The sequence below is a fragment of the Phyllostomus hastatus genome, unplaced genomic scaffold (genome assembly GCF_019186645.2).
Source record: "Phyllostomus hastatus isolate PE091 unplaced genomic scaffold, TTU_PhHast_1.1 phas_contig_34, whole genome shotgun sequence".
NCBI classification, from domain to species: Eukaryota; Metazoa; Chordata; class Mammalia; order Chiroptera; family Phyllostomidae; genus Phyllostomus; species Phyllostomus hastatus.
Window position 1 is genome coordinate 54496508 of NW_025333857.1, and position 27396 is coordinate 54523903.

At 38.9% G+C, this 27396-nt stretch overlaps 1 protein-coding gene across 3 annotated transcripts in view; it reads left to right on the forward strand.

The window, feature by feature from the left end:
• SLC44A1 (solute carrier family 44 member 1) overlaps positions 1-27396 on the forward strand; it is a 171216-nt gene that overhangs the window by 106859 nt on the left and 36961 nt on the right. Inside the window, exons 8-16 of one of the 3 annotated variants that reach the window (XM_045840087.1) lie at positions 810-949; positions 2121-2307; positions 3233-3398; positions 4182-4338; positions 5032-5115; positions 11425-11562; positions 19536-19772; positions 21538-21618; positions 24774-27138. In XM_045840087.1, the coding sequence (XP_045696043.1) occupies positions 810-949; positions 2121-2307; positions 3233-3398; positions 4182-4338; positions 5032-5115; positions 11425-11562; positions 19536-19772; positions 21538-21618; positions 24774-24797 (1214 nt within the window). In that variant the 3' untranslated portion in view covers positions 24798-27138. Of the gene's footprint in view, positions 1-809; positions 950-2120; positions 2308-3232; positions 3399-4181; positions 4339-5031; positions 5116-11424; positions 11563-19535; positions 19773-21537; positions 21844-24773; positions 27139-27396 lie in introns of those variants that run through there. The other 2 variants (XM_045840086.1, XM_045840088.1) reach the window with 2 other exon arrangements.

Below are 27396 nucleotides of genomic sequence, written 5' to 3' on the forward strand. Positions count from 1 at the left end.
GCACTTTCCATCCCTCTTACCACATGACTTTCTTCTTAGTCTGTCTAGGTTTTTACTTTTTTCCCCTATTTTTTTGTCTCCCCATTACTGTGTAAGCTCCATGGGGGTTCAGGGTGGGGACTTGGTTTTGTTAACTCTCTATCCCCAACACCTAGAACAGGGGGCGCCGTTAGGCAGTAAACATGTTGGCTGAATGAGTCGAATGCAGGGTTTGCCTCTGTCTTGGGTTGAGTTCTCAGAATCTCTGAGCCAGTAATGGAGATAGAAATCTCCGGCCCTCGCACCCACCGCTATCAGGGACTTTCTCTTTGTTTGCACCTTTGGTGGGAACTATTCTTTTGATCTTCATTTATTCACAGTATGAATATTTCATCAACTGCATGACTGTCAGTGCCGGGTGCTGGGGTGACTGTGAAGAGTACAGCAGAGGAGATCTGTGCCTTCCTCGGCTTTGTTGCTGATTTCTATGACCCCTGCTTGCTCCTTGTAGGCTCCCCAGCTTAAGCCGAGGCAGAGGTTCTTTGTGACCAGCGCCTCTTGGGAGTATCTGTCTTTGCCAGCTCTCTCTCAGCTTCAAAGTCAATAACAAATACAGTTGAAGGAAGTTTATCTGATATACTGAAAGATTGTGAGTGTCTAATGTGGAAGGGGATAGTGGAATAATTGGAGCTCCCTTTAGGCTGGCAAAAAAAAATTATAGCTACTGTATTAGTCCCTTGGTGATGCACAGGAAGGGTCCAGGAAATGGAGGATTTATTACACATCTTTTGTGTGCTAATTATTGCAAAAACAATTGCTTCTGTTTCCAGGTGGCACAGGTGTACTCTGGTGGCTGTATGCAAAGCAAAGAAAGTCTCCCAAAGAAACAGTTATTCCTGAACAGCTTCAGATAGCTGAAGACAATCTTCGAGCCCTCCTCATCTACGCCATTGCAGCTACAGTGTTCACAGTGAGTATGGGCTCAGCTCTGCATCTGTTTACAGGAGATCGTTCACAGAGCAGAAACTCACCTCTAGCTATTGCTTGCCTAACCTTGATCTCCGTTAGATAAAATCTCCGTCCCACAGAAGGCTTCCTTCATTGACATATGCGATGGATGCAGTGTTTTGTTCTGCACTGCCTGCTTTTTTGAGAGGATTTTCACCTACAATATTTACATTATTATTTACTAGAAGAATGCATTTCTTATTGTCACAAGATAATGTCATCACTTTTTACAAAGCCGTTCCCTTTACTATAAAAAAGTATGTCAAGAAATAAGTCACCTTGTATCATTTCATTTACTTGTCTGCTAATTACTTCCCAATTTTCCTTTTAAAGTTTTTTTTTCACAGCGTTATTTCAAAAGTATAGGTGAGCTTCACTGCCTGGCCACTATACAATAAAATTACTGACTAACATGTGGTTAAATAATCTGTACTCATATCTTTGGCTCATCTCCTCCTCTCTGAACAAAAGAAAAAAGACATTTCCCTAGGCTTCTAGGTATGAACCCAAGTTTTTTATTAAGCATTGAAACAAAAACTGAAATAAAACTATCATAAAATCATTGGTTCCAAAAGATATTTCTTATTATACAGATTGATGATATGTTTATCATCTTTTTAAGTGTGATAATCTACACCAGGTGCCAGGGCAGGAGGGTGGGGGCTGGTGGACAGAGGGTGAATCTGGCACGGACCCTGTTCTTAAGGAGCTCTTGGCTCAATGTGGAGGGTGAGGTACAAATTCCTCAGTGCTTTTGTGGTGATGGCACGTGGTCCTCTCCCCTGTTTTTCAAAGTGACAAGCATGAACTATTCAAATAAAGTGTCACATCCTGTCTGACAAACAACACATTTTGATTTATAATGAGTGGAGAAAGGAAAAGGAGAATTCTAGGATTCAGTAATAAATTGAGAAATCCTTTTATTTAGCTTTAAAGGGCATTTCCAATATGCAATTGAAAATGGTAAGTGTTGCGAGAGAGACACAGACCGATAAAGAATTATTGGGACTCAGAATGAAACTCTCAAGTTTTCGAGTAAAGGGGTCACAGTGAAAATTCCCACCATTGTTCAGTTTCTGTTTTCACTGCTTGCAGCAGTGACGGAAACCTTTCCCTCCACTCTCTCCACACAGGTTATCCTGTTCCTGATAATGTTGTTCATGCGCAAACGTGTCGCTCTCACCATCGCCTTGTTCCACGTGGCTGGCAAAGTCTTCATTCACCTGCCACTGCTGGTCTTCCAGCCCTTTTGGACTTTCTTCGCTCTTGTCCTGTTTTGGGTGTACTGGATCATGACCCTTCTTTTCCTCGGCACCACTGGTAAGAGGACCTGTGGCTTCTTTCTGTTAGTGTTGAATCGTATTCTCATTAAAACGTTTAAAACATCAGATGTAATTCTTCAGACATTTGACTGAAGTCTAATAGCCACCAATACTACCAGTAGTCATGGCTCTTCAGTAACCCACTTTCTAACCACGATTTGTAGATCATCCTAGCAAAGTGGGCAGAAACCAGGTAAGGCCTGGCGTTCCAGCCTGGTCATGGATTTGAAGTGAACCCCTGTGCTCACTCGGACACTTGGATCCATGCTGAGTTGAACTAATGAATGCAGTGTGCCACTGCGCAGTTGCCCCAACCCCGTTATAGCCAAGATCAGCTTGTTTCCATGGGATTTTCTAGATTGGGAATGACCTGAACCCAGTGATGTTTCAGTTTACAGACTCTAGAATTTGCTTGTAGCCACACTTAATATGAAAGGTTACACCTAAATGGAATTAACTGTGGGGGGTAACATGAGGTTAGTAAACTTATGTGTAATTTCTCTGGCCATTCAGCACATATTCACCAATTGAATAGACTATGAACTTCTAGACTTTGTTAATAATTAGGTCTGTAATTATTAGACAAGTAATAGCTCTGAAAAAAGTTTAAAGTATTTGAAAATACATGCCTAAAGTAAATGACTGATAATATGGTAAGAACTATATTCAATAGAACAACATTTCAGAGCTATATATGATGGCTTTGGGGAAAACAAAATGCTGAATCATATGATATTTGGCTCCACAGCTTCTCAAGGGATAATTAATTTTGTCCCTTAATGCAATAGCACTGTGGTCATAAGTTTGTCGTTTGGGGGGGTAGGGACCTATTGTTGGAAATTAAATTAATCTCTTCAGCTTAATAGCCATGTTTTTGGTTTACACTTTATGTGGTTCCTCTTTCCTTCCCTGATGCTTCCTAGGCAGCGCTGTGACGAACGAGCAGGGCTTTGTGGAGTTCCGACTGTCGGGGCCCCTGCAGTACATGTGGTGGTACCACGCGGTGGGGCTGATCTGGATCAGCGAGTTCATTCTGGCGTGCCAGCAGATGACGGTGGCGGGAGCGGTGGTGACGTACTATTTTACTAGGTGAGGATTTACGCTTGTCAGAGAACCGAAGGCCATCTAAGTGATTGTGCCTGAACGGAATGGCACCGAGCCTTGTAAGAAATGTCATTTCTTTAAAAGTAGTTGGAAGTGAATAAAAAAAAATGTGATAGTTGCTGATTCTGGGAGGTGGGAAAATGAGAAGTTGTTATTTTATTCTTTACGCTTTTCTAAAACTGTCTCAGACATGCATCAGAACAGCAGACCGTCGTATAACAAATTATATTTAGCAGAAGAATAAATCTTGTAGTAGTGCCTTTTGTACATTTCTTTATACAAAAGTCCATCAAAGGACAACAAGCCTTTTTAATTTGTTTGGATTGGAACAGTTGTGTGCCTGCCTTTCCTAACTTCGGAGTTGCATATAAGCTGTAGGCCTTACCATTTTCCGTTGTTATGAGGTGCCAGGTTCAGGCTGAACATTTTTTTAAGTTCTATTTCCTTTTTTTTTAATTGTATTTTTCAATTATCATCTGTCCCCCTTAACTATTTACTAATAAGGACTTCCAAAGCACACTTTTATTTAACTTAAAATATTAGAGCATAGGAACCCCATGAAACTACTGTAGAGAAATGAAACATTTTTTTTTATGGTACCTCTGTAGTATCAACATTAATTGTGCTATATTACTTTGCCATTTTGTCATAAAGCTAGAATAAGAAAAATGAACGAGTTTTTCATCCCATGGGACTCTAAACCGTTCCAGTGTTTCCATCCTTGTCTAGCCTCTGTTTTAATTGTCTTTTTGGTCATCTTTGAAATAGGGATAAAAGGAATTTGCCATTTACACCTATTTTGGCATCAGTGAATCGCCTTATTCGTTATCACCTTGGTACTGTGGCCAAAGGATCTTTCATCATCACCTTAGTCAAAATTCCACGGATGATCCTCATGTACATTCACAGTCAGCTGAAAGGAAAGGTAAGGAGAAAATAGTTTCCTGGACTTTCTGTGGACACATGCCAGACATCACTTCTGCATAGAGTAAATGATGTCATGTCCAAAGCTGTGAATGTTTTCTTCTGTCCTGGCAAAGAGGAACCCAGCCCTTCCTCCCTTGTACCCCACTCTTGCACTCATACGCTCTAGCAAAACCCATGTCATCATTGATTTCCAGAAGTGTCCTGTGCTTCTCTTCCTGTGCTGAGTCACACACCTTCCTCCTTAGAACCTCTTCCCTGTCCTTGACTTGGAAATAACTTGCATTTCAACATAGCATTGCTCAAATGCCACCCCTTCCAAGAAATCTTCCCTGATTCCTCCCAAATGGTGTCTCTCTCTGTTCTCCACTCTCATAGCTCTGGTATCTATGTCATATTCGGATTCTAACCTTTTTTATGATCAGTAGCATTTTTTTCCTCCTTCTAGATTGTAAAACCCTTGCTGGTCTTCTATACCTCACTAGATCTTATGTGCAACAGGTGCTAAAGATGTGTTCAGCTGATTAAAAATAGTTCAGCCATTACATTTTAAAAGAAATGGGGATGGATGTAGAGGCTTTGGAACCTAGGTTAGGATTTTTAAACTTTTTGTTTTTCTAACTTTTGGAGTATTCTTTATGATGGTTTAATGCTTTGGTCTTTAAAAATTATCTCAACTGTGCCTCCTTTCCAGGAAAATGCCTGCGCCCGATGTGTGCTGAAATCCTGCATTTGTTGCCTTTGGTGTCTTGAAAAGTGCCTAAATTATTTAAATCAGGTAAACTATTTTAAAAATAAATCTAACATTCATTTTCAATGCGATGTTGGTCATTTCTTCTTCCAAAATAAAATGATTGAGCTTAATAGAAAGGCGTCACATTTTCTCATAGTGTTGTACGTTGTGCCTTCCTTGATCAGGTATCTCTATTCCAATCATACTCTTATTTTTTTAAAAGTAACGTACGTTCTTACCAAGGCTCATTATTAATTCATCGTGATGCATTAATTAATATCATTAGGGTTTGTCTCTCGGGAAAGACATTCATCTCTTATGACTTAATTTCCATTCTTTCCTCTTTGATTTTCCTTAAGAATTTGTTTACTGTAGGCATAGTCCTTTAATTCTTTAAATAGATAGATAGATAGATAGATAGATAGATAGATAGATAAAACAAGCTCTGAGTGAGCCAGAACAAACAGGGCTTTAGGCCATGCAATGTCAGTTGTCATGGGCCACCAGTTTGTTGCCTCTGCTTTGAAGAATTCAGACGATAACAGTAAAGAGGAGTGTTGATACGGAGGCAGAATAGGTCAGAGTCATTTTGCAGAACAATATGGAAATCCTAATCCCAAACCATGCTCCAGTGCCATACTGCATGGGAAATGCAGCTGGTTTCAAGAAAGCTTTAGATTTTCAAAATGAGCCATTTTATTGTAGTATTTTCAGCATAGGTGTTAAGAGTTTTGCAAATAAATAGGGTGAACTGAGAGCTGCTCTTTGTTTCTGTAGGTGCGTATCTAATGTGATGTGAAGCTGATTTTTTACATCTAATCTAACAGGTAGAACTCACTTTAGGTGGAGAGATTGTTTCAATCAGAATCTGTTTCTCTTGGGCATTGGATTATTCAGGCCTTGGTTTGCTGTTTGAAGATAGTACATTTAACCCTGGAGGGTGTCTGCTCTCTGGCTGATAAGCTTTTAAGATTATGAAGCTTTTCACTATATAGTATTAAGTGGGAATTGTAGAGAATATTTTTATATTTTTTGAGCACCACTAACTGATACTATACTAAACACACACATACACACAGTCTGTCCAGAAGGTACCCAGCCGTGTAATATGAAAAATAGAGACATTTATTGAAGAAGATGTAAGATACAAGAAACATTGTACATAGGGTGATGATACCTCAGTTCCCTTCAAAGTAGGCACCTTGGGACCTCACCTAGTTCTCCCAATCACCATCAGCTGCCCCATCGTATTTTCCTGCATCTCATCGATGGTCCGAAATCTTTTCCCTTTCAAACATGATTTTAGTATTGGGAAAAGCCAGAAGTCTCAGGACCCCAAATATGGGCTATAGGGGGGCTGAGTCCCTCAATGATTTGATGTTTCGCCAAAATACTTTGCATGAGATGTGATGCATGAGTGGACGTGTTATTGTGATAAAGCTGCCAATCACCAGTTACCCGTAGCTCTGGCCTTCTGAATCATCCAAATAGTTTCCGTGGAGCAATGTTCAAGCTTAATGCAAAATTTGATGCAGATTTGTTGCTCTACTCGCTCAGTCATTTTGAATGTGACGGCCACACAGTACACATGCTCACTCAACAGCATCTACCGCCCCTACTGACTGCCGCCCCCCCAGTGAAGTCATCATTGTTCACACATGTGCATTCCAGGCCACTCTCCTTGGCTACCAGGTTAAATCAATGTTGCACAACTGTTCTCATTATGTTAACAATGGCTGGCAGGACTTTTTCTGGACAGACTATAGATATAGATATAGATATAGATATAGATATAGATACTTAGTCTCTTTCTCTCTACAACTCTGTGAGGAAGGCTCATTTCCTCTGTTTTATAGGTGAAAAATTGAGACTGGTATCTCATGACAGATCACAAAACCTAGAATGGAGGAAATTTTCAATCTAAGTTTACCCAGCTCTTGCTATGATACCATGCTGCTTCTTGTATAAGTATATACACACTTGGTGCAATATAAAGAACACTCAACTAAATTATAGTTTATTATAGAGAATATGTAAACATCTCAAATTTCCACGTATGGTGCTGCAAACTAAGACAAGTGATGGTTTTAAAGACAATCTTATTTAAATTATGATTTGCAACATCAGTTTGATTCTGATGAACCCCTAAAAAGTCAAAAACTTACAACCAAACTGGCTGAAATCCATGGTATAAGTTTGACTTTGTGCCCCCTCCGTCCCTCACTCAAAATAAGAAAGGGATCATTTTAATTGCCTCTTCCTGTATTTAATTTAGAATGATCCACGCATATCCTATTTCTCTTTCCCTACCATTACTGTCTAGCTTGTCCTTATTGAGTTATTATGTAAGATTTTAAACTTTAAGAGAATTTCTAGGTCCTTAAGTGGAGAAAGGAAAGGGGGTGCGAGGCTGGGGAGGCTGTGCTCGGGGACAGGTGGCCAAGCAGACCTGAGCTACCTACGTGGCAACCTCCGTCCCAACACATTTCTGCCACGTGGCCACTACTTTTTCACTGTATCCTGTCACACTAAAATGCTACCAGAGACCACTTGTGCTAATAGGCGTCCTTTTAAAGAGATTCCTGGTGTTCAACTTTTACCTTGCTCTGAGAGTTAATTAGTTTGAAGCCTGTGTCCTGTGTGAGTAGATGCTGGGCACCAGCAACATGTGAATCAGTGGTGCCTCTCTGTGCGTGGTCATCTCTAGATCAGGAAGGCTGTCTGAGAAGAAGGTGGATGGGCTCTAAATCTGTCAACTTAGTAGTCTGAAAAGAGCCCAGAAAGCAGTTCCTCCAGGAAGCTACGAAGGACTCAGAATTTCTTGAGAATCGTAGCGTGAATCCTTTTAGACTAAGGAGGTGCAGAAGCAGAGAGAAATGTTACTGACTTGCTGTGATCTGGAGCACATTTTTCTTTCTGAAGAGGTCATCGTGACCTTCGTGTATCACACGCAGCTCATCTAACTGCCCCAGAAGTGGGAGAAAGCTTGTAAAATAGCCACCTGGTGTTTTCAGTTAGGTTGGGTACAGAGGCGTGGCACAGACCTGTAGGAATATTGCCAAGAAGGCCACATTTCTGTGAGCCTCGCCTACCTGGGGACTGAGGAGTGAAGAAGAAAATCATTCCTTCCTCCTTCCATGTCTGCAGATAAATGGGCTTCTGCTGTAAAAGTAAATGCAGTGGGTGGGCAGGGTCAGGAGGGAAGAGAGAAGCAGCAGACGAGGAATAATGATAGTTCTCAAATAAGCTGATGCTTCTGAAACTTAAGGAGGACAACAGAAAAGCTTTTGTAGTTTGCCTTGGAAATGTTGGGCCTGTACCTGGAGTCAGCTGGTCTGAGGACAACAGGAGAGGTCAGAGGTGTGTGGACCTTCTCATCTGTCTCCTCTTTCAAGGAAAGTCAAGTTCAAACTGCGAAGAGTAGAACAGCGTAATTAAGAGAAAGTTGTCTGTCCTTATTGAGGAGATGGGATTTAAGGCTACGTAGTTGATTTAAATGGGTTTTTCAGTATCCTTGATTCTAGGCATTATAATGCTTTTTATACTTTAGGAAGCATCTCATTTTATATATTTATATATATAAATTATATGTAAAATATGATAGGGTATTTTTCTCTGAAAACCTATTATTAAATATAGTTGGCCCTCTGTGTCCATGTGTTCCATATCCACAGGTTTCATATCTGCACACTTAGCCACCATGGATGGAAAACGTTTTTTGGGGGGGGAGGGGTGTTACATTGCTGACATGTACTGTGTAGTTAGGCCCGTGATGGTTGCATCTGTATTTAACATGTACTGACTTTTTTGTCATTGTTTCCTAATAAAACAGTGTAACAACTATTTACACAGCATTTACATTGTATTAGGTATTATAAGTAATCTAGAAATGATTTAGGTATACCGGAGGATGTGCATATGTTACATGCACACACTACACCATCGTATGTGAGGGATGTAAGTGTCGTCAGACTTTTGGGAACCAAACTCCTGCAGATACCAAAGGACAGCCGAAACTGGTTCATGAGTCTCGTGATCATGTCTTAGAATAGGGGAAGAAATATTTTTGGCTCTGTAGGCTGTATAGTCTCTCACCGTTCCGCCATTGTAGCACGAAAACAGCTATGTATGATAGATAAACAAATGAGCATGGCTGTGTTTCAACAAAACTTTATTTGCAAAGGAGGCAGCAGGCAAGATTTCGCCCACAGGCAAGTTAGAGGACCCTGCTTTCTAATACATTGCTAAGTGGGTTTTTCTTTTTTTAGTGAGTACAGAAGGAACTGGTGAGAAATGGGAACTGGTTTTGATTTTGGAGAAGAGTTCAGACAAGGGCAGTTTTCCATGGTTTTTCAGCAGAGTTACTATTACACAAGATCAAAAGTATGGTTTATTTTGATGTCATTGAGGCATTTTGCAGAATGTTTCAAAAGGAGCTTTGTAAAAATGAAGAAATGTGGGCCGCTGCAGTGAGGCAGTTAACTCCTTGGTGCCTGCTCTCTTTTAACTGATAAGAAACACTGAGGTGACAGTAGAAGAGGCCAAGCAGCAAATGAATCCTAAGAAAAACTTGACAGTATGATTTCTTTATAACACTGTATATATTAGCTTTTGAGATAAAAGGCTGGCAAACATAATATAGTACTATAATCTGATAATAAATGACCCCAATTTGTACAATGGAATTTCATATATTAAAATCCTAACTGTGTTTCTCAAAGAGCACCATAATTTTCTACTGCTTTATTGCTGAAAAAGTTTATGAACCTTAAGTAGTAATCTGCTCAGTACAGTCCTCTTTCCTTGGCCCTGGAATGCTCTGCATTTTTAATCAGCGAATTTAATCATATAAGGGCAAATTAAATTTTTGATAAGTCAAACCTCATCTCCATAACAGGTTCCTAATAACTAATAAGCATTCGGTTGGAACATTCATAAATTAAAGATTATCTCTGTCTAGCTTGGTACTTAAAGCTTTGTGGACAACACAGTGTAAAGTCAGCCCTCGTGTCCAGCAGTTTTCTGGCAAATTGAACATTTTGAACCCACCGATAGTTAAGTCAGCACTAAACCAAAAATTCCTCAGGACCAAAAGTTGTAGTCACAAAATCCATATACTTTCCTAAGACTCATGCACATTTGACTTTCTAGTGCTTACTTACATTTCCCAGAAAATGCCAATGCTATTCTAAAATGTAATATAAAAAACAGGGGGGAAATCAGTCTGTGATTTGTGGGTCAGAGACAACATGGGGCAGCAGAAGCAGGTGTAATTGAATAAAAGTGGGTCATCTGGGACTCTGCACTATAAGAAACAGAAAGCCAGCTCAATCTGACCTAAAAAAGAGGCGGGGAGGGGGTGAGAAGAAGGAGAGGAGAGAGATCCTTAGCAATGTATTAGCTGAAAAGTCCAGAAATCTGGCTAGTTCCTAACGATGCAAAATATTGTCACCAAGTGCAAGTACCTGGTTTCTCTCAGGTGTTAGCCTCACTCTCAGTTTCGCACTGTGATCTCCAGCACCTCTAGGTTCTGCCCATTATGTTGGCAAAACATCCTTAGTAATTCAAGCCCTCACAGCTCATTACCCAGGAAAATGAGAGAGCCGCTCTGTCAGGAGCACCGATGGATGAGAAAGAAAACTTCTTTTCCCAGAAGTCCCAGGGAATGTCATTTACTTTCATGGGCTCTGATTAGCTTACATGCCAGTTTCTGAACCTGACTTGCCCACCCCCACAGCTGAAGGTGGTATCGACTCCTCTCAGACTCTGAAGAATGGGGGAAGGGCTCTTTTCTCAGATGACAGTTCAGGTCCTGCTCCCAGAATGGAGGGTGTAAAATAATTGGGCAGCAAACAGCTCTCTACTAGCTGTGGGAAGTGACAGCGTAGGAGAGAGCACCAAGGAAGAGACAGTGGGTGGTCCAGATGAAACAGCACAGCAATCTGATGCTGTTACATATTTGTGTAGCTTTTAGAGCATCACTGAAATGGTGATAATGCATCCCTGATGCTCACAGGGGTGCACCTAAGACATCTAGGAAAGGTTCAGTTATGTTTGATGTACTAAGACAGGGAAGAAGTTAATGGATGTTGGAAAGGTTAATATGTATTTTAATAAATATCAGTGTTTTTAAAGGATAAAAACTAAGCCAACTGAAAAGTTCATTTTATCATATCAGGTAATTTTTAAAATAGCTCATATTTTCTTGTGCTTCATCTTAATCTATACCTCCCCAAAGCCATGGGTTTAATTGTGAAATATTTTTTACAAGCTAGGCTTAATTATGCTCGATTTCTGTCTTAACAAAGTGAGATTGCGTTTATTGATGAAAATATCATTTTCGCTTTTGTCCAGAATGCATACACAGCCACAGCTATCAACAGCACCAACTTCTGCACCTCCGCGAAGGACGCCTTTGTCATCCTCGTGGAGAATGCTTTGCGAGTGGCCGCCATCAACACAGTGGGGGATTTCATGTTATTCCTAGGCAAGGTAAGACCAAGTGTGTTATCTTGAGGTATACAGTAAATGTTTGCATATAGATATATAGATATAGATAATTTAATTTCAAAATATCTAGGCCACCAAAAAACCAAAAGTATTGTAACTTAATATGTAGCAAACACTTACAAAGCCCTTAATATATGTGAAGCACTTTTCCAAGTACTGTACATGCATTGTGCTCATTTAATCCTCACAACAAATTTGTAAAGGAAGCTCTGTTGTCATCTTCATTTTACAGGTGGGGAAACTGAGGCACAGGGTGGTTAAGTGTAACTTGCCTGTATTTCTGCTTACATATTTTGAACTGTAAAGAACTAAGTAACAGCCTGGGTAAGTGGTTAGGGGTACTGTAGCTGCAGCTTGACTGTCTGGATTTAGATCCTGCCTCTTTCACTGACCAGCTATGTGACCGAAAGCAGGGCACATAACCTCTCTGTGCCTCAGTTTGCTTCTTTATAAATTTGGGGTACTAATAATGCCAAACCCTTAGAGTTGTGAGGATTAAATTGGTCAATACATGTAGTATGCCTAAGACATTGCTTGTTACAGTATAAGTTCTCAATGAATGGTAGCTGTCGTCGTCACTGTATGTAAACCACTTTAAAATAGAGCTATTGGGGAGTGAGACTTAAATGTCCCTAAAAGTGCCTGAGAAGAGGTAATTTATTCTATACTGCTATTAAAATCTGTAAAATAATAAATAACATTATAATTGAATTTTGTTGTATCTGTATTTCAAACCATAAAATACTCAGACAATTTGAAAGGAAAAGACACCACCTGTATAACCTAATAATTTATCGGTGTCATATGTTCCCACCGAGTGTTTTGTCGTAGGCTTATATTTCTACGGTATAACAGTCATAGCATACATACCTGGTTGTTCTGCCCTTTTCACTTCATATTATATATCATACATTTTTCATATTGCTTTGATAGTCTTCATAATTACTCATTGTTATTATGGTCAATATTTCATCAGATGCTATTTTTTAAATATATTTTATTGATTATGCTACTACAGCTGTCACAGTTTTTCCCCCTTCGTCCTCCTCCGCCTGGTGTACCCCCCATTCCCTCCAGCATTCCCCCACTTAGTTCATGTCCATGGAACATGCATAGAAGTTCTTTGGCTTCATTTCCTATGCTGTTCTTAACATCCCACTGTCTGTTTTGTTCCTACCAGTTTGTGCTTCTTAATCCCTGCACCTTTTCCCCAATTCTCCCCCTTTCCCTTTCCAACTGTCAACCTTCCAAATGATCTCCATGTCTGAGATTCTGTTTCTCTTCTGCTTGTTTGCTTAGTTTGTTTTTTAGATTCAGTTGTGGATAGATATGTATTTGTTGCCATTTAAGTGTTCATAGTTTTGATCTTATTTTTCTTAAATAAGTCCCTTTAATATTTCATATAGTGATGGCTTATGATGATAAACTCCTTTAGCTTAACCTTGTCTGGGAAACACTTTATCTGCCCTTACATTCTAAATTATAGCTTTACTGGATAAAGTAATCTAGGTTGTAGGTCCTTGCTTTTTACCACTTTGAATACTTCTTGCCAGTCCCTTCTACCCTGCAGTTTCTTTTGAGAAATCAGCTGACAGTCTATGAGAACTCTGTCGTAGGCAACTGTTTTTCTCTTGCTGCTTTTAAGATTCTCTCTTTATCTTTCACCTTTGCCATTTTAATTATGATGTGTCTTGGTGTGGTCCTGTTTGGGTCCATCTTGTTTGGGACTCTCTGTGCTTCCTGGACCTGTATGTTTATTTCCTTCACCAAATTAAGGAAGTTTTCTTTCATTGTTTCATCTAATAAGATTTCAATTTCTTGCTCTTTGTCTTCCCCTCTGGCACCCCTGTGATTCAGATGTTAGGACTTTTGAAGATGCCCCTGAGGCTTCTTAGCCTATCCTCATTTTTTTATTCTTTTTTTTATTATTGCTGTTCTGATTCAATATTTTTTTCTTCCTTATGTTCCAAATCATTGATTCTCAGGGGATTCTCAGCTTCATCTCCTCCACTGTTGGTTCTCTGTAAATTTTCTTTATTTCATTTACTATAACCTTCATTTCTGACTGGATCTTTTTTATGCTGCTGAGGTCCTCACTAAGTTCCTTGAGCATCCTTATAACCAGTGTTTTGAACTCTGCATCTGATAGATTGCTTGTCTCCATTTTATTTAGTTCTTTTTCTGGAATTTTAATCTGTTCTTTCATTTGGGCCATATTTCGTTGTCTCCTCATTTTGGCAGCCGCCCTGTGTTTGTTTCTGCATATTAGGTAGAGCTGCTTTGACTCCCTGTCTTAGTAGTGTGGCCTAATGTAAAAAAGTGTGCCAGTAAGTTGGATGGGGAGGAACCTTAGGTAATCACCAGGGAAGAGCAACCTGAGTTGCTGCTCTGTGGCTCTCTGTAGGGGAGGACTCATGGAAGGGACAATGCCACTGCCTGGCGTCTGGGAGGAAGCTGTCTCCTTGCATTCGCCCTGATGCCAATCCCTTCAGTGTCTCCCTGTATGCCACAGGCGCCCTTCCAGTTCTTTCCCTGGTGCTGTGTCCCAGAAAGGGTGAGTCTGTGTAAGTCCTAAATCCATTGCAGGTCTTTTTAGAGGAGACTTCTGAGAATCCTGCAGTTTCTTCCACCACCCCAACCCCCACTGGTTTTTACAGCCAGAAGTTATGGGGACTTACCTTCGTGGTGCTGGAACTCTGGGCTCAGTAGTGTGCTGTGGTCCTGGGGTCCCTCAGTTCTGAAGCAGCTCTCCCAACTTTTATCTTCGGCACATGGGTGTGGGAATGCCCATCCTGCCTCTCTGCACATCCCTGCACATCTCCGTGCATCTTCACGTCTCCTTCCCTCCTGCCCGTCTGGATGAATGTAGCTCCTTTAATTCCTTGATTGTCGGACTTCCATGCAGCTTGATTTTCTGATGATTCTGGGTGACGTTTGTTTTATAATCCAGTTGTAATTTTTGCTGTGTTGTGCAAGGAGGCACCTCCATCTTGACCAAACTCAGATGCTATTCTTAAATATTCTCTCACTGCCCAACATTCAGGCCCAGCCACTGTGCTTTTAAAGTGTTTTGAAAGGCAAAAATATTTGGTGTAAAAAGGCAGTGATGGCACTGTGTCAGCTTAAGTTCTTAAGCACTATCATCTAAAAAGAATTCTAAAACTGTACAGATATTTTGAAAATATATAATTAAACTTACATTATGACTGTTGGGTTTGTTTCATCATGTTTTTACAATAAGCGGTTTTATTAGTAGTAAGGGCTGAATGGATGAACCCATGTTAAAGACTGACGAGTACAGTACCTGACACTTAGCAACTTACTGCTATTTATATGCTGTATGTTCATTTATATGCTATAGGACTAATTCCGGAAGACTTCACATTTTTGCATTTATTTTTTACATATTTATAATTTATCCATACTGTTAAGAAAGATATGAAGCGACTTGAAAACATATATACACAGAGTAATAAAAATATAAAGGAAATTAGAAGCCATATAGGGAAATAAATTGTACTCAGGGAGAAAATTATACTAAGTGGCAACATTTGGTCATGATGCTGGTTTTAGTGAACTCTGACTGAGCCACTGCTGGGGATCGGGTACTGAGGGAAGTGCATCATGGGAAGGGCTATGTTTGGCCTCCTCTGTAAGGTGATCTATTATTATTATCCTCATTTTATAGCAGAAGAAACCAAACTTTAGAGAGCTGAGCAGGTTGCCCAAATTTAGAGACTTAGAACATGACAGAACTGGAGTTCAAACTCAGGTCCGTCTGCCTTCTACATTTTTAATCACTATGTGCTATAATCGCTTCCACTGACATTAACTTTACCCTTAGACCTTTTTTTTCTTTTAAGTCTCTTGACTCAGTAATCCAAGTGATTGGTAAACCACTGCTGAAACATGATTTTAAATACAGTAAAATACAGCACTATTTATAACAATAATCAATCGTAAACAGTGTACTGCCTAACCACAGAGAAATGGTTGGAAATGATGGTCAACAGACTATTATTCATCTATTAAATCTTTTTTTATTCAGAGTTTATAATATGATAATGCCTGTAACACAGTAAGTGAAAATGCTGAGTAAAACTGCTAGACTGCCACAATACTGTGTTTAAATGTGCATAAGAAAAAGAATGAAAATTAACCCCTCCCCCATTTTACAATAGTAAGAGAAAGTTCTATACGTTAAGTATGCATTCGTTTTATGATACAAAGTATATATAAATGATAAAATACTGTGTCATAAAATTGGTTTTGAGTTTTTCAGCAGAAAAAAATTAAACTGAATTTTTTTCTTTAGGTTTATTGTATCACAAATGTTTATATTCATTCAACAAATACTTATAGTAAGGTCCTAGGAACTATTCTGGGTGTTGGTCATATATTAGTCAATAAAGAGAATTTAAAATCCACTAGAAAAGGCAGTTTTGTATTCCTCTTTTCATTTTGCTTTATATTATGAACATTCCTATTTTATTCCAAATGTTTTAAATATGATTATACAATTGTTGGATCATTTTTCAAAACCAAGCCCCTGGGTTTTTTTTGCAGTTAAATTGTTTTTCTTTTTTACTGCAATAAAGTGTGCTGCAGTGAAACCTTTGCACACAAATCCGTGTCCCCATCAGTGCTCCTTTCCTGCGGCCAGAACCCTAGAAGTGGGATTAATGAACCAGAGTACATAATAAGGTTCTTGATATGCATTGCCAAACTGCTTTCCAGGAAGATATAAATTTGAATAATATAATCATAACATTGTAAAAAAAGGACTTAAAACCATGGGAGATAAACATTTTTTAATTAAGAAATCCAAAAAAAGGACAAAAATAACAAGAAAAATCTTCTGCATGTCCAACATCCTAAGATAAATTCTGCAGTTGAACTTTTTAAAAATATAGTTGTGATCACGGTAGAGTACATCTTTTTGAAATGTGTTTGTTTCCGTGCAATTATGTGGCTGCTAGTGTGCAGGGATAGTTTCTGATCAGGTAGCTGAACTAGGGAGATCGTCTGAAAGGCGGTGTCAGGAACGAACTGTTGATGTACACAGTGACTTGGGTGAATCTGGAGGTAAATTTGCTGAGTGAAACATGCCAATCCAGAAGATTAAATAGCACATGATTCCATTGACAGAGCAGGCATGAAATGAAAGCATTATGGACATGGAGGGCAGATCTGTGGTCGCCCAGTGAGAAATGGGGTTGAGGGTGCAGGGGTAGCTATAAAAGGCTAAGGTGAAGGGTCCCTGTGATCATGGAAATGCCCTGTGTCTGGGCTGTGTGGGTCTCAGTGCCCGGCTGTGCTGTCGTTCTATAGTTTTGTAAAATGTTGTCCTCGAACGGAACTGGGTACAGGGTACTTGGGATCATTCTGTGTTATTTCTTACAACTGCATGCAAATTCACAGTTATCTCAAATTTTATTATTTAACTTTAAAACCCTGAATTTTTCAAAAGAATGCAAAAGAAAATATCCTGGATTCCATTTCTGTGGAGCTTAATGGGTTCATGGAATGGTAAATTGGATTTGGAGGGGACCTTAGCTTCTCTGGTTTAGTGACTTGTAATTAGTGACTCTGAGTCTCAAAGGTAAGACTTAAGTCTAATAGACATTGCAGATTCCCCCCATAAAGCTATAATAAAGAATCAAAACCTCAAGTTTCTTTGCTTCTATGTGAAATTACTTTTACCTCTATTTTATAATATTTTTCTAATAACAATTGCATACTCTAGTTGGCAATTTATTTGGCTTTGGATTAATAAAAATGAGAATATGAATTATTACTTGTAAATGCTATTTTATTGGTAACCTAAGTCTTTCAAATCAGGGGTTCCATGGGGAAAGGACACCATAAAGGCAAGATTTATGGTGGCAAAAATAAAGGAACTGAGATAACCAGGCACTGTGGTAATGCTTTTAGAGTGCTGATTGTAACAGTTATGGGATGTATTGTGTCTTTTAAAGATGGAATAAAAGGCTCAGAAAGGGTACATGAACTTACTTAAGAGTCACACAGCTAAGAAGTACTAACTCACTCTGATTCAAAGCTCCATCTGTCTGACACCAAAACTGTAATCCTCGCCTTCCCCGTCTTCCCACCATGATCCGCCTCCTCCCTCCTCTCTGGTCACTGCCCGCCTGTTCCATGTTTACATGTCTGTGATTCTGTTTTGTTAGTTTATTTTGTTCAAGATTCCACCTACAGGTGAAATCGTATGGTATTTGTCTTTCACCACCTGGCTTCTTTCACTTAACGTAATATTGAAGTTGTTTCTCACGTGACAATATCCACCTTCCAGCTCTACAGCTTTTCTGTCAACATTGAGTGTTTCCTGAGCCACACCTTCTACCGAGCTTTAACTTGAACATTCCAAATGTGTTTTAACTTTTAGTGGCATAGTGAGAGCATAAAGAACCTCAGCTTTTCCATCAGGTAGATATCAAAATTTGAGCAAGAGTGTAAGAAATAACTCATTCTAAAATAGCTGCCAGGAAAGAAGAAAATGAATGTGGTTAGCTGTCTGTGGAAGTCACCTCAGGAAAGTCACTAGCAGGGAACAGTCTTAAGAGCTGTCCATGAAAATGGTGTGTGTGGAGGGGGGTCTTACAAATCGTGGGCAGACCCATATTTGCCCTGACATCATCTGAGAGAAAGATTAACTGACAGCTTAGCCAGTGGATCATCTAATGCATTATAACTCCTGGTTAAGTTAATGGTGAATGAGAGGTGCTTTGGTGGTGTTGATAAATAGTAAAGAAAAGCCAAAAGAAGAATTCTCCGGCAGACTGTCCTCAGCACTGGTCAAGGAGAGGCCGATGCAGTTCTAGAGGACTCTTTTCCTTTGTTACTTAAAGCTGGATGCTACACCAAGTAAAGGACTGGGCGGGAGTGTGCCTGGGATTCAATATAACCTGTTACTGCTTTGTCTCAGTATCCAAGTATTTGCTGAGTTTTTACCTGCAAAGAGCAAGGCCATTATTCAAATGGTATCTGCTCTTCTACTTTGTGACCTTGGGCAGGTTGGCTGGCTAGCATGTTTCCCGGTGTAAAATGAGAATGACCATGTTTGCCATAAACCATTCATAAGGTTGTTGAAAAGCTGAAATAAAATGTCCCAAAAGAACCACAAAACACGGGAAGTGCTGCCTGTGAGGTGATGAAGCATCAGAGTAGATGGTTCTTGACAATAATCAGATTGGTTATTTCTTTTATTCTTATGGGTGTTTTTGGCAACCCCTTTTCTAAGAGATGGTCCAAATCTAAACTGTAGGACAAATTATATTAAATTTGCCCCATATTCTGTTTGACAGAAAATATGAAATAAAGAAAAAGCTCTTAGAGATGTTTGCTGCAGCCTTATTTATATCTGAAAACAATGTAAGTCTCCAACTGTAAGAGAATGGTTAAATAAATTTTAAATCACCCATAAAATGAAATTATGTAGCTGAATTAAGTATTTATGCAACATTTATAATGATACTATACATATTAATGAAGAGCTTTTAATGATTTGTTTCTAGAATACTATTTCATAAGTGTAAAAATGCTTAGGAAAATATCCATAGCAATACCCTGAAATGTCAGTAATTTTCTTTTGAGGGCTAAGATTATGCATATTTCTCTAAAAATATGTGTACTTTAATCTTAAGAATTGCCGCAGGTGCTAAATAAGGGAAGCTTTAGGAAACAAGCATAACATTTGGAAAACGTGATTGTTTTCAACATCAGCAAGGGTTTTTTAAATTGCTATTATGTGATTATACATGTATAACTCTGTGTATATGGTATATGTATGGATTATACTTTGCAATTTGAGACACAATACTCATGTAACCATCTTATATAAGTAGTAAAAAAGAGTTTGAATCTGCAGAGGGTGAGGAAGCAGTGGTTTTCTATAGTAAGGTATTAAATGTGGTCTTTTGTTCTCTCTGCTTCAGGTGCTGATAGTCTGCAGCACAGGTTTGGCTGGGATTATGCTGCTCAACCACCAGCAAGATTACACAGTATGGGTGCTGCCTCTGATCATCGTCTGCCTCTTTGCTTTCCTAGTCGCCCATTGCTTCCTGTCCATTTATGAAATGGTAGTGGATGTATTATTCTTGTGTTTTGCCATTGATACAAAATACAATGATGGGAGCCCTGGCAGAGAATTCTATATGGATAAAGTACTGATGGTAAGTATTTCAACTGGTCTCCACTGCTTTAGGGATAAAAGTAGCAATAGAATGAAACCTGTAATACTCATGAATGAGGTTAGTCTTGGGGAAACCAGGGAAGAAGGCCCTCTTGGCATGGATGTCACCATTTCAGACACTCCTTGGGCAATACCTTTTACGAGGCCTGAGCTCACACTACTGATCCTGCTGCCCCCCTCTCTGCAGTTAGATGGCTTTGGATTGACTTTTTAGACCTGGCTTTTAGCCCTTCAGTTTTAGAACCTTGGACCACTGATGTTCTAAGTGCACTTTCCTGAGTGGGGCTCAAAGACAAAAGGCTTTATTTCCCAGCTCAAAGACAAAAGGCTTTAGCACCTACCTGTGTTTCTTTATCCACCACCTTTCCAAGTATTATTGCGGTCAACCCCATTAAAACTCATTATCTTTAATATGCCAGGCTAAATTGAAGGTATTTTGTGATGAATATAGATTAACAGACCCATGACTGGTAGATTGTATTGTTTTGTATTATTCCAGATATGAACTTTTACATGGGAATTATATTCTGATTCTTTACAGTTATGTGGCCTCTGCAGTTTCCCTGTATTAGAACCTCAAACTTTTTAAAAATTAAAAAACTATATTAAAATGGCTTAAATACTATCATCAATGCCAGATGCTACAAAAGTAAAAATGCTTTTTAGTAATAATACATGACTATTAAGCTATGAAATATTCCTATCTTAGGACTGAATAATATTGAAGACTAAACATTAGATACAGTAAAATAACTTATCTTCAGGAACATGGATTTAAATTAAATTTATTCATTTAAAATAAATGTGTTCATAAATAGAGTAGATTCTTTTTTTTTTTTTCAATTGCAAAAATACCAAATGAGTTCACTGACCTATCTGGTACTAACACATCATCAACTAAATTTGGGGCATTTTCATAATGTCTAAATTATAATTCTAACTGGTTATTTTCACAATGGAATTTGGCCCTTGACAATTGCACCTCTTTTGTGATTAAGGCATTTAGGAGAAGAGTTCAGTTTTGTTTTTAAGCCACTGATCAAAAGCAGAGTAAAAAGTAGTACGGTTTCTCTCGTTTTCGTTTTCTCTGTAAGAATGACCAGGACTTTTAATGAAGAAATGCTCCATGAGCTTTGACAGCATCAAAACATTTCCTTAGGGGCGTAATTCCATCTTCGGTACTTCTGACCACAGGTTCTGGTTGTTACTCCATCTTCCTGCTTTATGGAGTACTTTCAAGTCCAGATAGACTTTTTTTCTAAGAAACGTATTTATAGTTTGGTAAAAACAGCATTTTGTACTCAGTAGTATCAATGCTTTCTTTTACCTTCTAGGGCTATTTTAGAAAGAAAGCTATAGAGTAAAATGTTCTTGTTGTTCCATTTAACCATGATAGGGAAAAAGTAACTCAACAAATAAAATTATATTCTAAGTAAAGGAAAATAGTTTTTTTTTTAAGTTAGGTGTTTTCTCTTTGGGCTAGAACTAACATTACCTCTTAACATTATTATAAGTAATATCGTCACTGTGAATGGATGGAGAAAAGATTTTATATCAACAGATTGCTGTTTATTCCCACAAATTTAGCATCTCTTATGTCTGATACTGAATGTTGTTATTGCTGTGGTTTTAGGCCATCCATTTACCAATATTGAGTCACATATGTGACTATTCTTTAGAATTTCTCTACCATCTGAAATGTGAAAGAACCTAAGAATCTATGTCCTTTGGTCCCTATCTTGCAGGAGTTTGTGGAAAACAGTAGGAAAGCAATGAAGGAAGCTGGTAAGGGAGGCGTGGCCGATGCCAGAGAGCTGAAACCGATGGTAGGTGGAGATGAGGAGGTGGCCTCCCTCCAAGAATTTCACTTTCACTTCCTCTCTCTCTCTGTCTTCACTGACTGCGCTTCTTCTGGAGAAGCTTTTGTTATCTGTATCACACAGGACGTGCTGCTCTTTTTGTTTGTGTGTTTACCCATCACTTGGATGGCTGAATTTTTATCACAGCTGAGACCACCTTCTGTAAAAGTAAGCTGAAAGGAACACAGCATTGTCACAAGGAAGAGTGGTCATGGCAGTGTTGGGGATATTCTTGTCCCTAAGGTGAAATTGCTGGGGTTTTTTGTTTGTTTGCTTTTTTCCTTTTTAACTGTCAGTGGCTAGTTTTCCTTGGGCTGAATGTTTGGCTGTGTGCTCGAACTGACAGTTTGATGTTTATCATTTGGAAGGTGATAATAGCAATTCCTTTCAACTTGCTAAAATCCATATTCCCTCATTTCTTAACATTGGTTTGTTTATGTTACTGTCTTCTCCCCTTTGCTGACTTTTTCTTTTATTGCCTGGATTGTACTTTCTTTGTTTCTTAAGCTGTTTTTCAGTAGCAAACAAATCTGTTTTCATCAACACCCACATTTCCCACTAAATAAGACAGCCTGGTCTTCACCACCCACAGCTGAATTGTAAGAAGGATAAATTACCTCTGGTCAGTGACACATATATTCCACTTTTATTTGAAAAAAAAAAAGCAACTTATCTGTGTAGGACAATCAGGAGCTGCTTTTCCCATAGATGTCTCATCACCACCTAACAACAGATGTCTCTAGCGTATATTCATCTAATTACTACTTATTTTATGAATGTATTATTTTTAAATGGTGTGCTTATTTCAAAATATTATATCATTGCCTATATCCTTAAACAGTTCATTTTAAATACTGCAACTTCTGATTGCATATCATGTCCAAAAGTATGAGGTAAAGACTTTCTCTTCTTCTTTATAGCATAACAGATGGTCTGATTCATCATTTTCCAACTTAAGAAATATATAGAACTAGCCCACTGAAGTATTTAAGAGTAACGGAAATGGGTTCATTTAAGGGGAGTGAGAGAGACCATGTAGGTATATGGAAAATAATTGCATATCCAATGTAAACTAGAGTCTCGGCAGAATGTTCAGATATAAACCCTTTCCTTTGTAAACCCCTTCCAGTACCTATTTTGCAGATGCTCTTAATAGCTTTGATGATAATAAAGTAAAATACCAATGTTCAGATTCCCAAAACACAGATCACTCTAATCATAAATAAAAAGACGTGGACAGTGGTTATGGCCCTTAGTTTAAAGTGTGCATTAGCTGGAACTGGATTGAGTGAGCAAGGGACACCATTCAGCAGGCCCTCCAGCCAGGTGTCTCGCCTCCTACCCCTTCTTTCTGCACCCCTCTCACTTCATGAAGGCCAGGGCCGCAGCACTGGAGGTCCCGCCAGCCCTATGGTGGCATGGAAAAAGTGAGAAAGACTTCTTTCTTGCTGCTGCTTCATTGTCCTAATTATTCAGGAACTCAGGTTCCAAGCCTGAGACTTAGAAAGGATATAGAACATCTTAAAATGTAAGCCACCCTTTCCCCCCTTTTCTTTCTGTCCAGTGGTGGAAGCTTCCATTAAATTGTTGTGCGGTGATATGTGTTTAAAGCAAGGGAGAAATATTTGGAGATTTAGGACTCACTAGTTTGACCACGAATTGGCATGTAGTTCTGTATTCTTAAGGCAAAGACAGATGGGTTGTGGTAGACCAGAGTGGAAGTGTATCTTCTCTTACCTAAAACCCCCAATTTATAATTAATAATACTAGGAGAATTGCCCAGGTTATATGGCATTCTACCAGAAGCCAAACAATTTAGAAAGATTTTATCCCAATATTGCTTTCCCTTAACTCAAACAATGCATTAAAATCTTCATTCAATCTTCACTTTTATATTTTTGTTGCTCATCAGTTCATTGCTTGCAAATGAATGGCAAGTCCCCAGATACCTCTTCTGTGTACATTGTTCTTCTGGTGTTTTGGACATGGTAGCATTTGGTACCTAAGAATAATGCTTTTTAAGTCGTTAAAAAACTCCTCAGGAGAGAAGAGTGAAACGTTGCTCACAAGGTAGTTAAATTTTTAAAGCACATGGTCCCTCTAATTCTTATCTCTTTTCTACAGCATGGTAAAAGTTGACCCCTACTACCCTCAGCCATAGAGTATGTGTCCCTAAAGAATTACCTGAGAAACTCCCCGCTGAAGTTTGGGAATTGGTAGACTTTGTATTGCATCTTTGTATTTGCTTGGTTCAAGTCACGTTATTCCCATAGATGAAAGTTCTTTAAAGCGTGTCATACCTAGTTTGCCATATCTGCAGAGACACTGCTGTTTGAGTTCACTGTCTGCCTTCCTCCTTAATGGGATATTTTAATTTAGGGTTTATTTTTAGCCTATAAAATAATGTTCAGGAAAATGAGGTTTTAAATTTTCCTTTTGACAGGGGGATCATTGAACTGGATATAAATATTCCCAGTTCTCCTCTTGGACTTTTTTTTAAGATTTTTTATTTATTCATTTTTAGAGAGGGAAAGGAGGGAGAAAGAGAGAGAGAGAGAGAAACATCAATGTGCGGTTGCTGGGGGTCATGGCCTGCAACCCAGGCATGTACCCTGACTGGGAATAGAACCTGCGACACTTTTGGTTCGCAGCCTGCACTCAATCCACTGAGCTACGCCAGCCGGGGCTCGACATTGAGAGAGAGAGATCCTACTAGTTAAGGAAACTTTACAGGTTGGTGAGGTCTCTCTCTAAATGTTGGAAGATGATTTAGAAAAATTTACCAAATACGATATAGAGGTTTAAGAAAGAGACATCTGGCCACCTGCTTATACAGGAGAAAAAATCTACAGAGGAAAGGGAGAAAAACCCTGGCCGCTATAGCAGCTTAGACCAGAGAAGTATTCTTTTCATATCTCAAAGATTATCCAGACTAGCAATGTGATTGCCACCATCCTTACAAATTCCAGCCCCTGCGATGTAGTTTTGGGGGAGAGGGATTCTCAGTTCATTTCACCTTGTTGCTGTTTGTGACCCTCCATCTATGTATTTGTAACGTCGTTCATAATCTCCTTCTAACGGTAATTGTCTAAGATTATACTCTGTATGACTTTGTTTTCTAGGCTTCGGGAGCAAGTTCTGCTTGAACCTAGCTGACCGTATGGAACCCATTGACATTCCAAAACAATATATACACATAACTATGTATCTGTGTGTGTGGGTGTGTGTATATATGTATATGTATTGTGTATGTATATGTATATACACACACACACATAATCAGCCAAAATCAGAGAAAAGGAACAGGGATTTAATACCTTTTTTACGCTTATTTTTGTCGAACATGTACTCCTTTCATACGGGTGGCTTTTACAAGGCAACTGCCGTCATTTAATGTTTTCAATTGTAATTGTCTTAATGGAAATGTTAAGATTCATATCTGATTAACATTTTTAATAACTTAGAGGAGATTTTTAACTTTAGTTATTGAAATGAGGTAAAATTGTTGTACCGAATTCTCTGTCTAAAGGGTGTCAGGGGTGATTCCCTGATGTGTACATAAAGTCCAGATCCTGTTTCACTGCAGCGTAAGTGCTAGTGGGACTAGGCATATGCTGTCAGAGAAATAAGGAATTACTCCAATCAGTTTCCCCCAATCAAAGAAGCCATGCCATTTTTATTTTTAAAAACACACAAGTGGGCCCACTATGCGAAGTTTCGTAACTGCTCACTCATGCATTTGTCAGCCAACATTAAAAAGGAACCAACTCCTCAGGTATTTGTAGTTTACCCTAACGCTTCTATAAGAGAGTAGGTAAAAAAGAAAAGGGTAGATAATCTTTCTTATGCAAACTTTTTTCTTATGGTTCGTCTTTCATTTTTGGCTTTAGTAGCATCTCTCACACATTTTGTGCCTGATTTGAAAGGAAGCTGGAGCACCCAATGAGTATAGCCTTTAAGTTCCTGTGTATTGATCTGCAGAGAAAGTAAAGCTGGGCGGGATAAGGGAGGGAGAGAGACATGCAACACAGAGCGTTGGAAAGTCCAGCTGTGGGCTTCTGCTCCAGAGGGCCATGAGTGGGTCAGGGCTGAAGAGCCGTTTTATTCCAACGCTTGCCGTGAAATCTGAACGCACGCTGGCAGGTGCTCCTCTCCTTGGCAGTTCATGAAGTATCCAGAGTTCTACAATGTTTAACTAACTGAAAAATTGATCAATGTTCTGATCCTCAAGTGTTGAACTTTTTTGTTTGTTTGTTTGGGGCTGGGTTACCGGGTGTTTTTTTTTTTATTATTATTATTATTCCTGAAGCTTACCAGATATGAATGGCTAATATTCCATTGTTCTGCTTATTGTAATGGTGAATGCTTTAAGAAAAAAAAAGTGTAATTTGCTAAGAACAATTCATGATCTGTTTATGCGATAACTCCTTTTTGTTACAATTTTTTTAAAAAAAGGCTATTTTTGTTAATGTAAAGTAACTATTTCAGAGCAAATTTTTTAAACTTATTGCACTAAATACAGGCTCTGTACAAAAAAAAAACACGCCTCAGCATTTTATCATTCCATGGAAGGACACTCTTTTGAAAGAAAGCATTGCTTCCTACCAGAATGAGACAGCGAATTAGACCGGTGTTAGGGAGATGCATACAATTAATGTCAGTAGGGCTTACTGGGCAGCTGTTTGCTAATGCGCTTCCTTTCAAAGGGTTGGACCTTTAAATTGCTGCAAAAGGTAAATTGTATTTTTTTTAAGTCTTCGTGTTCTTTAGCTAGGCTAATATTTGCTAAATGCCTTGGTTTCTTTTCAAAGCTCATGTAATATTTCTGACTTTTCAGAATATCTGCAATAAGAGTCTGATTTTTTTTTTTTTAAAGAAAACACACAGTTAAGAGCTCATGTCTTGGCAAAATCTGGGAAACCAACATTGTGCAAGTAGCTATTTTGAAACAATAATTCTCCAGAAGTTAACATCTAACACTGACAAACTGTATCATTGTACTCTTTTATATCAGTTGAAAGGAATAAATATAATTATGTAACTAACAATTATCCAAATAGGTGAGAGAGCAAATCATCTGAGAAAGTTCAGAATCCCTTCTGTTCCATAGCCACACAAAAGTTTGGACATTAAGAAACACTGGGAACTAAATTTAGGATTGGCAAAAAGCTGGAAGATGGGTATCGAAACAGAAGACATTCTAGGAGCTAGCTCTTGTAGGAGGTGTCCCTCCAAAGTGACCTGATGGAAGTCCTGAATTTGGGAATTAGGTCCTGCCCACTTGGACAAGCCAGCCTCATGGACTCGTGCTGCTCCCTGTTCCACATGCTCACAATCTCAACTATTTGGAAGCCACCAGGAATGCTTTCTAATTATCACTTGCAACTAGAACTGTAACCAGAAAGAAATTTTGTATTTTTGTATAACTCGACTGTGTGCCATTTTATATAACAGGTCCTGTTTTACAAATAAATTTTGTTTTACTAACATGGTGTTTAGCAACTATGATCTATGTGTAACCATGTCACTTGAGTTCCAGATTAATTGCCAGGCTGTCTCCCCGGAGTGAACTCGTGTGCCGTCTCAGTAGGCAGGTGCAGGTACGCATACGTTACACAGGCACGCACAGAGAGATTTGATATGTGTAATATCACTCTCACATGAGCTGCATTCTCTGATTCGCGTTATAAAGCCTCACATAGGCTTTTTTATTTTTGAACAGTATTTAAATGCTTTGAGGTTATG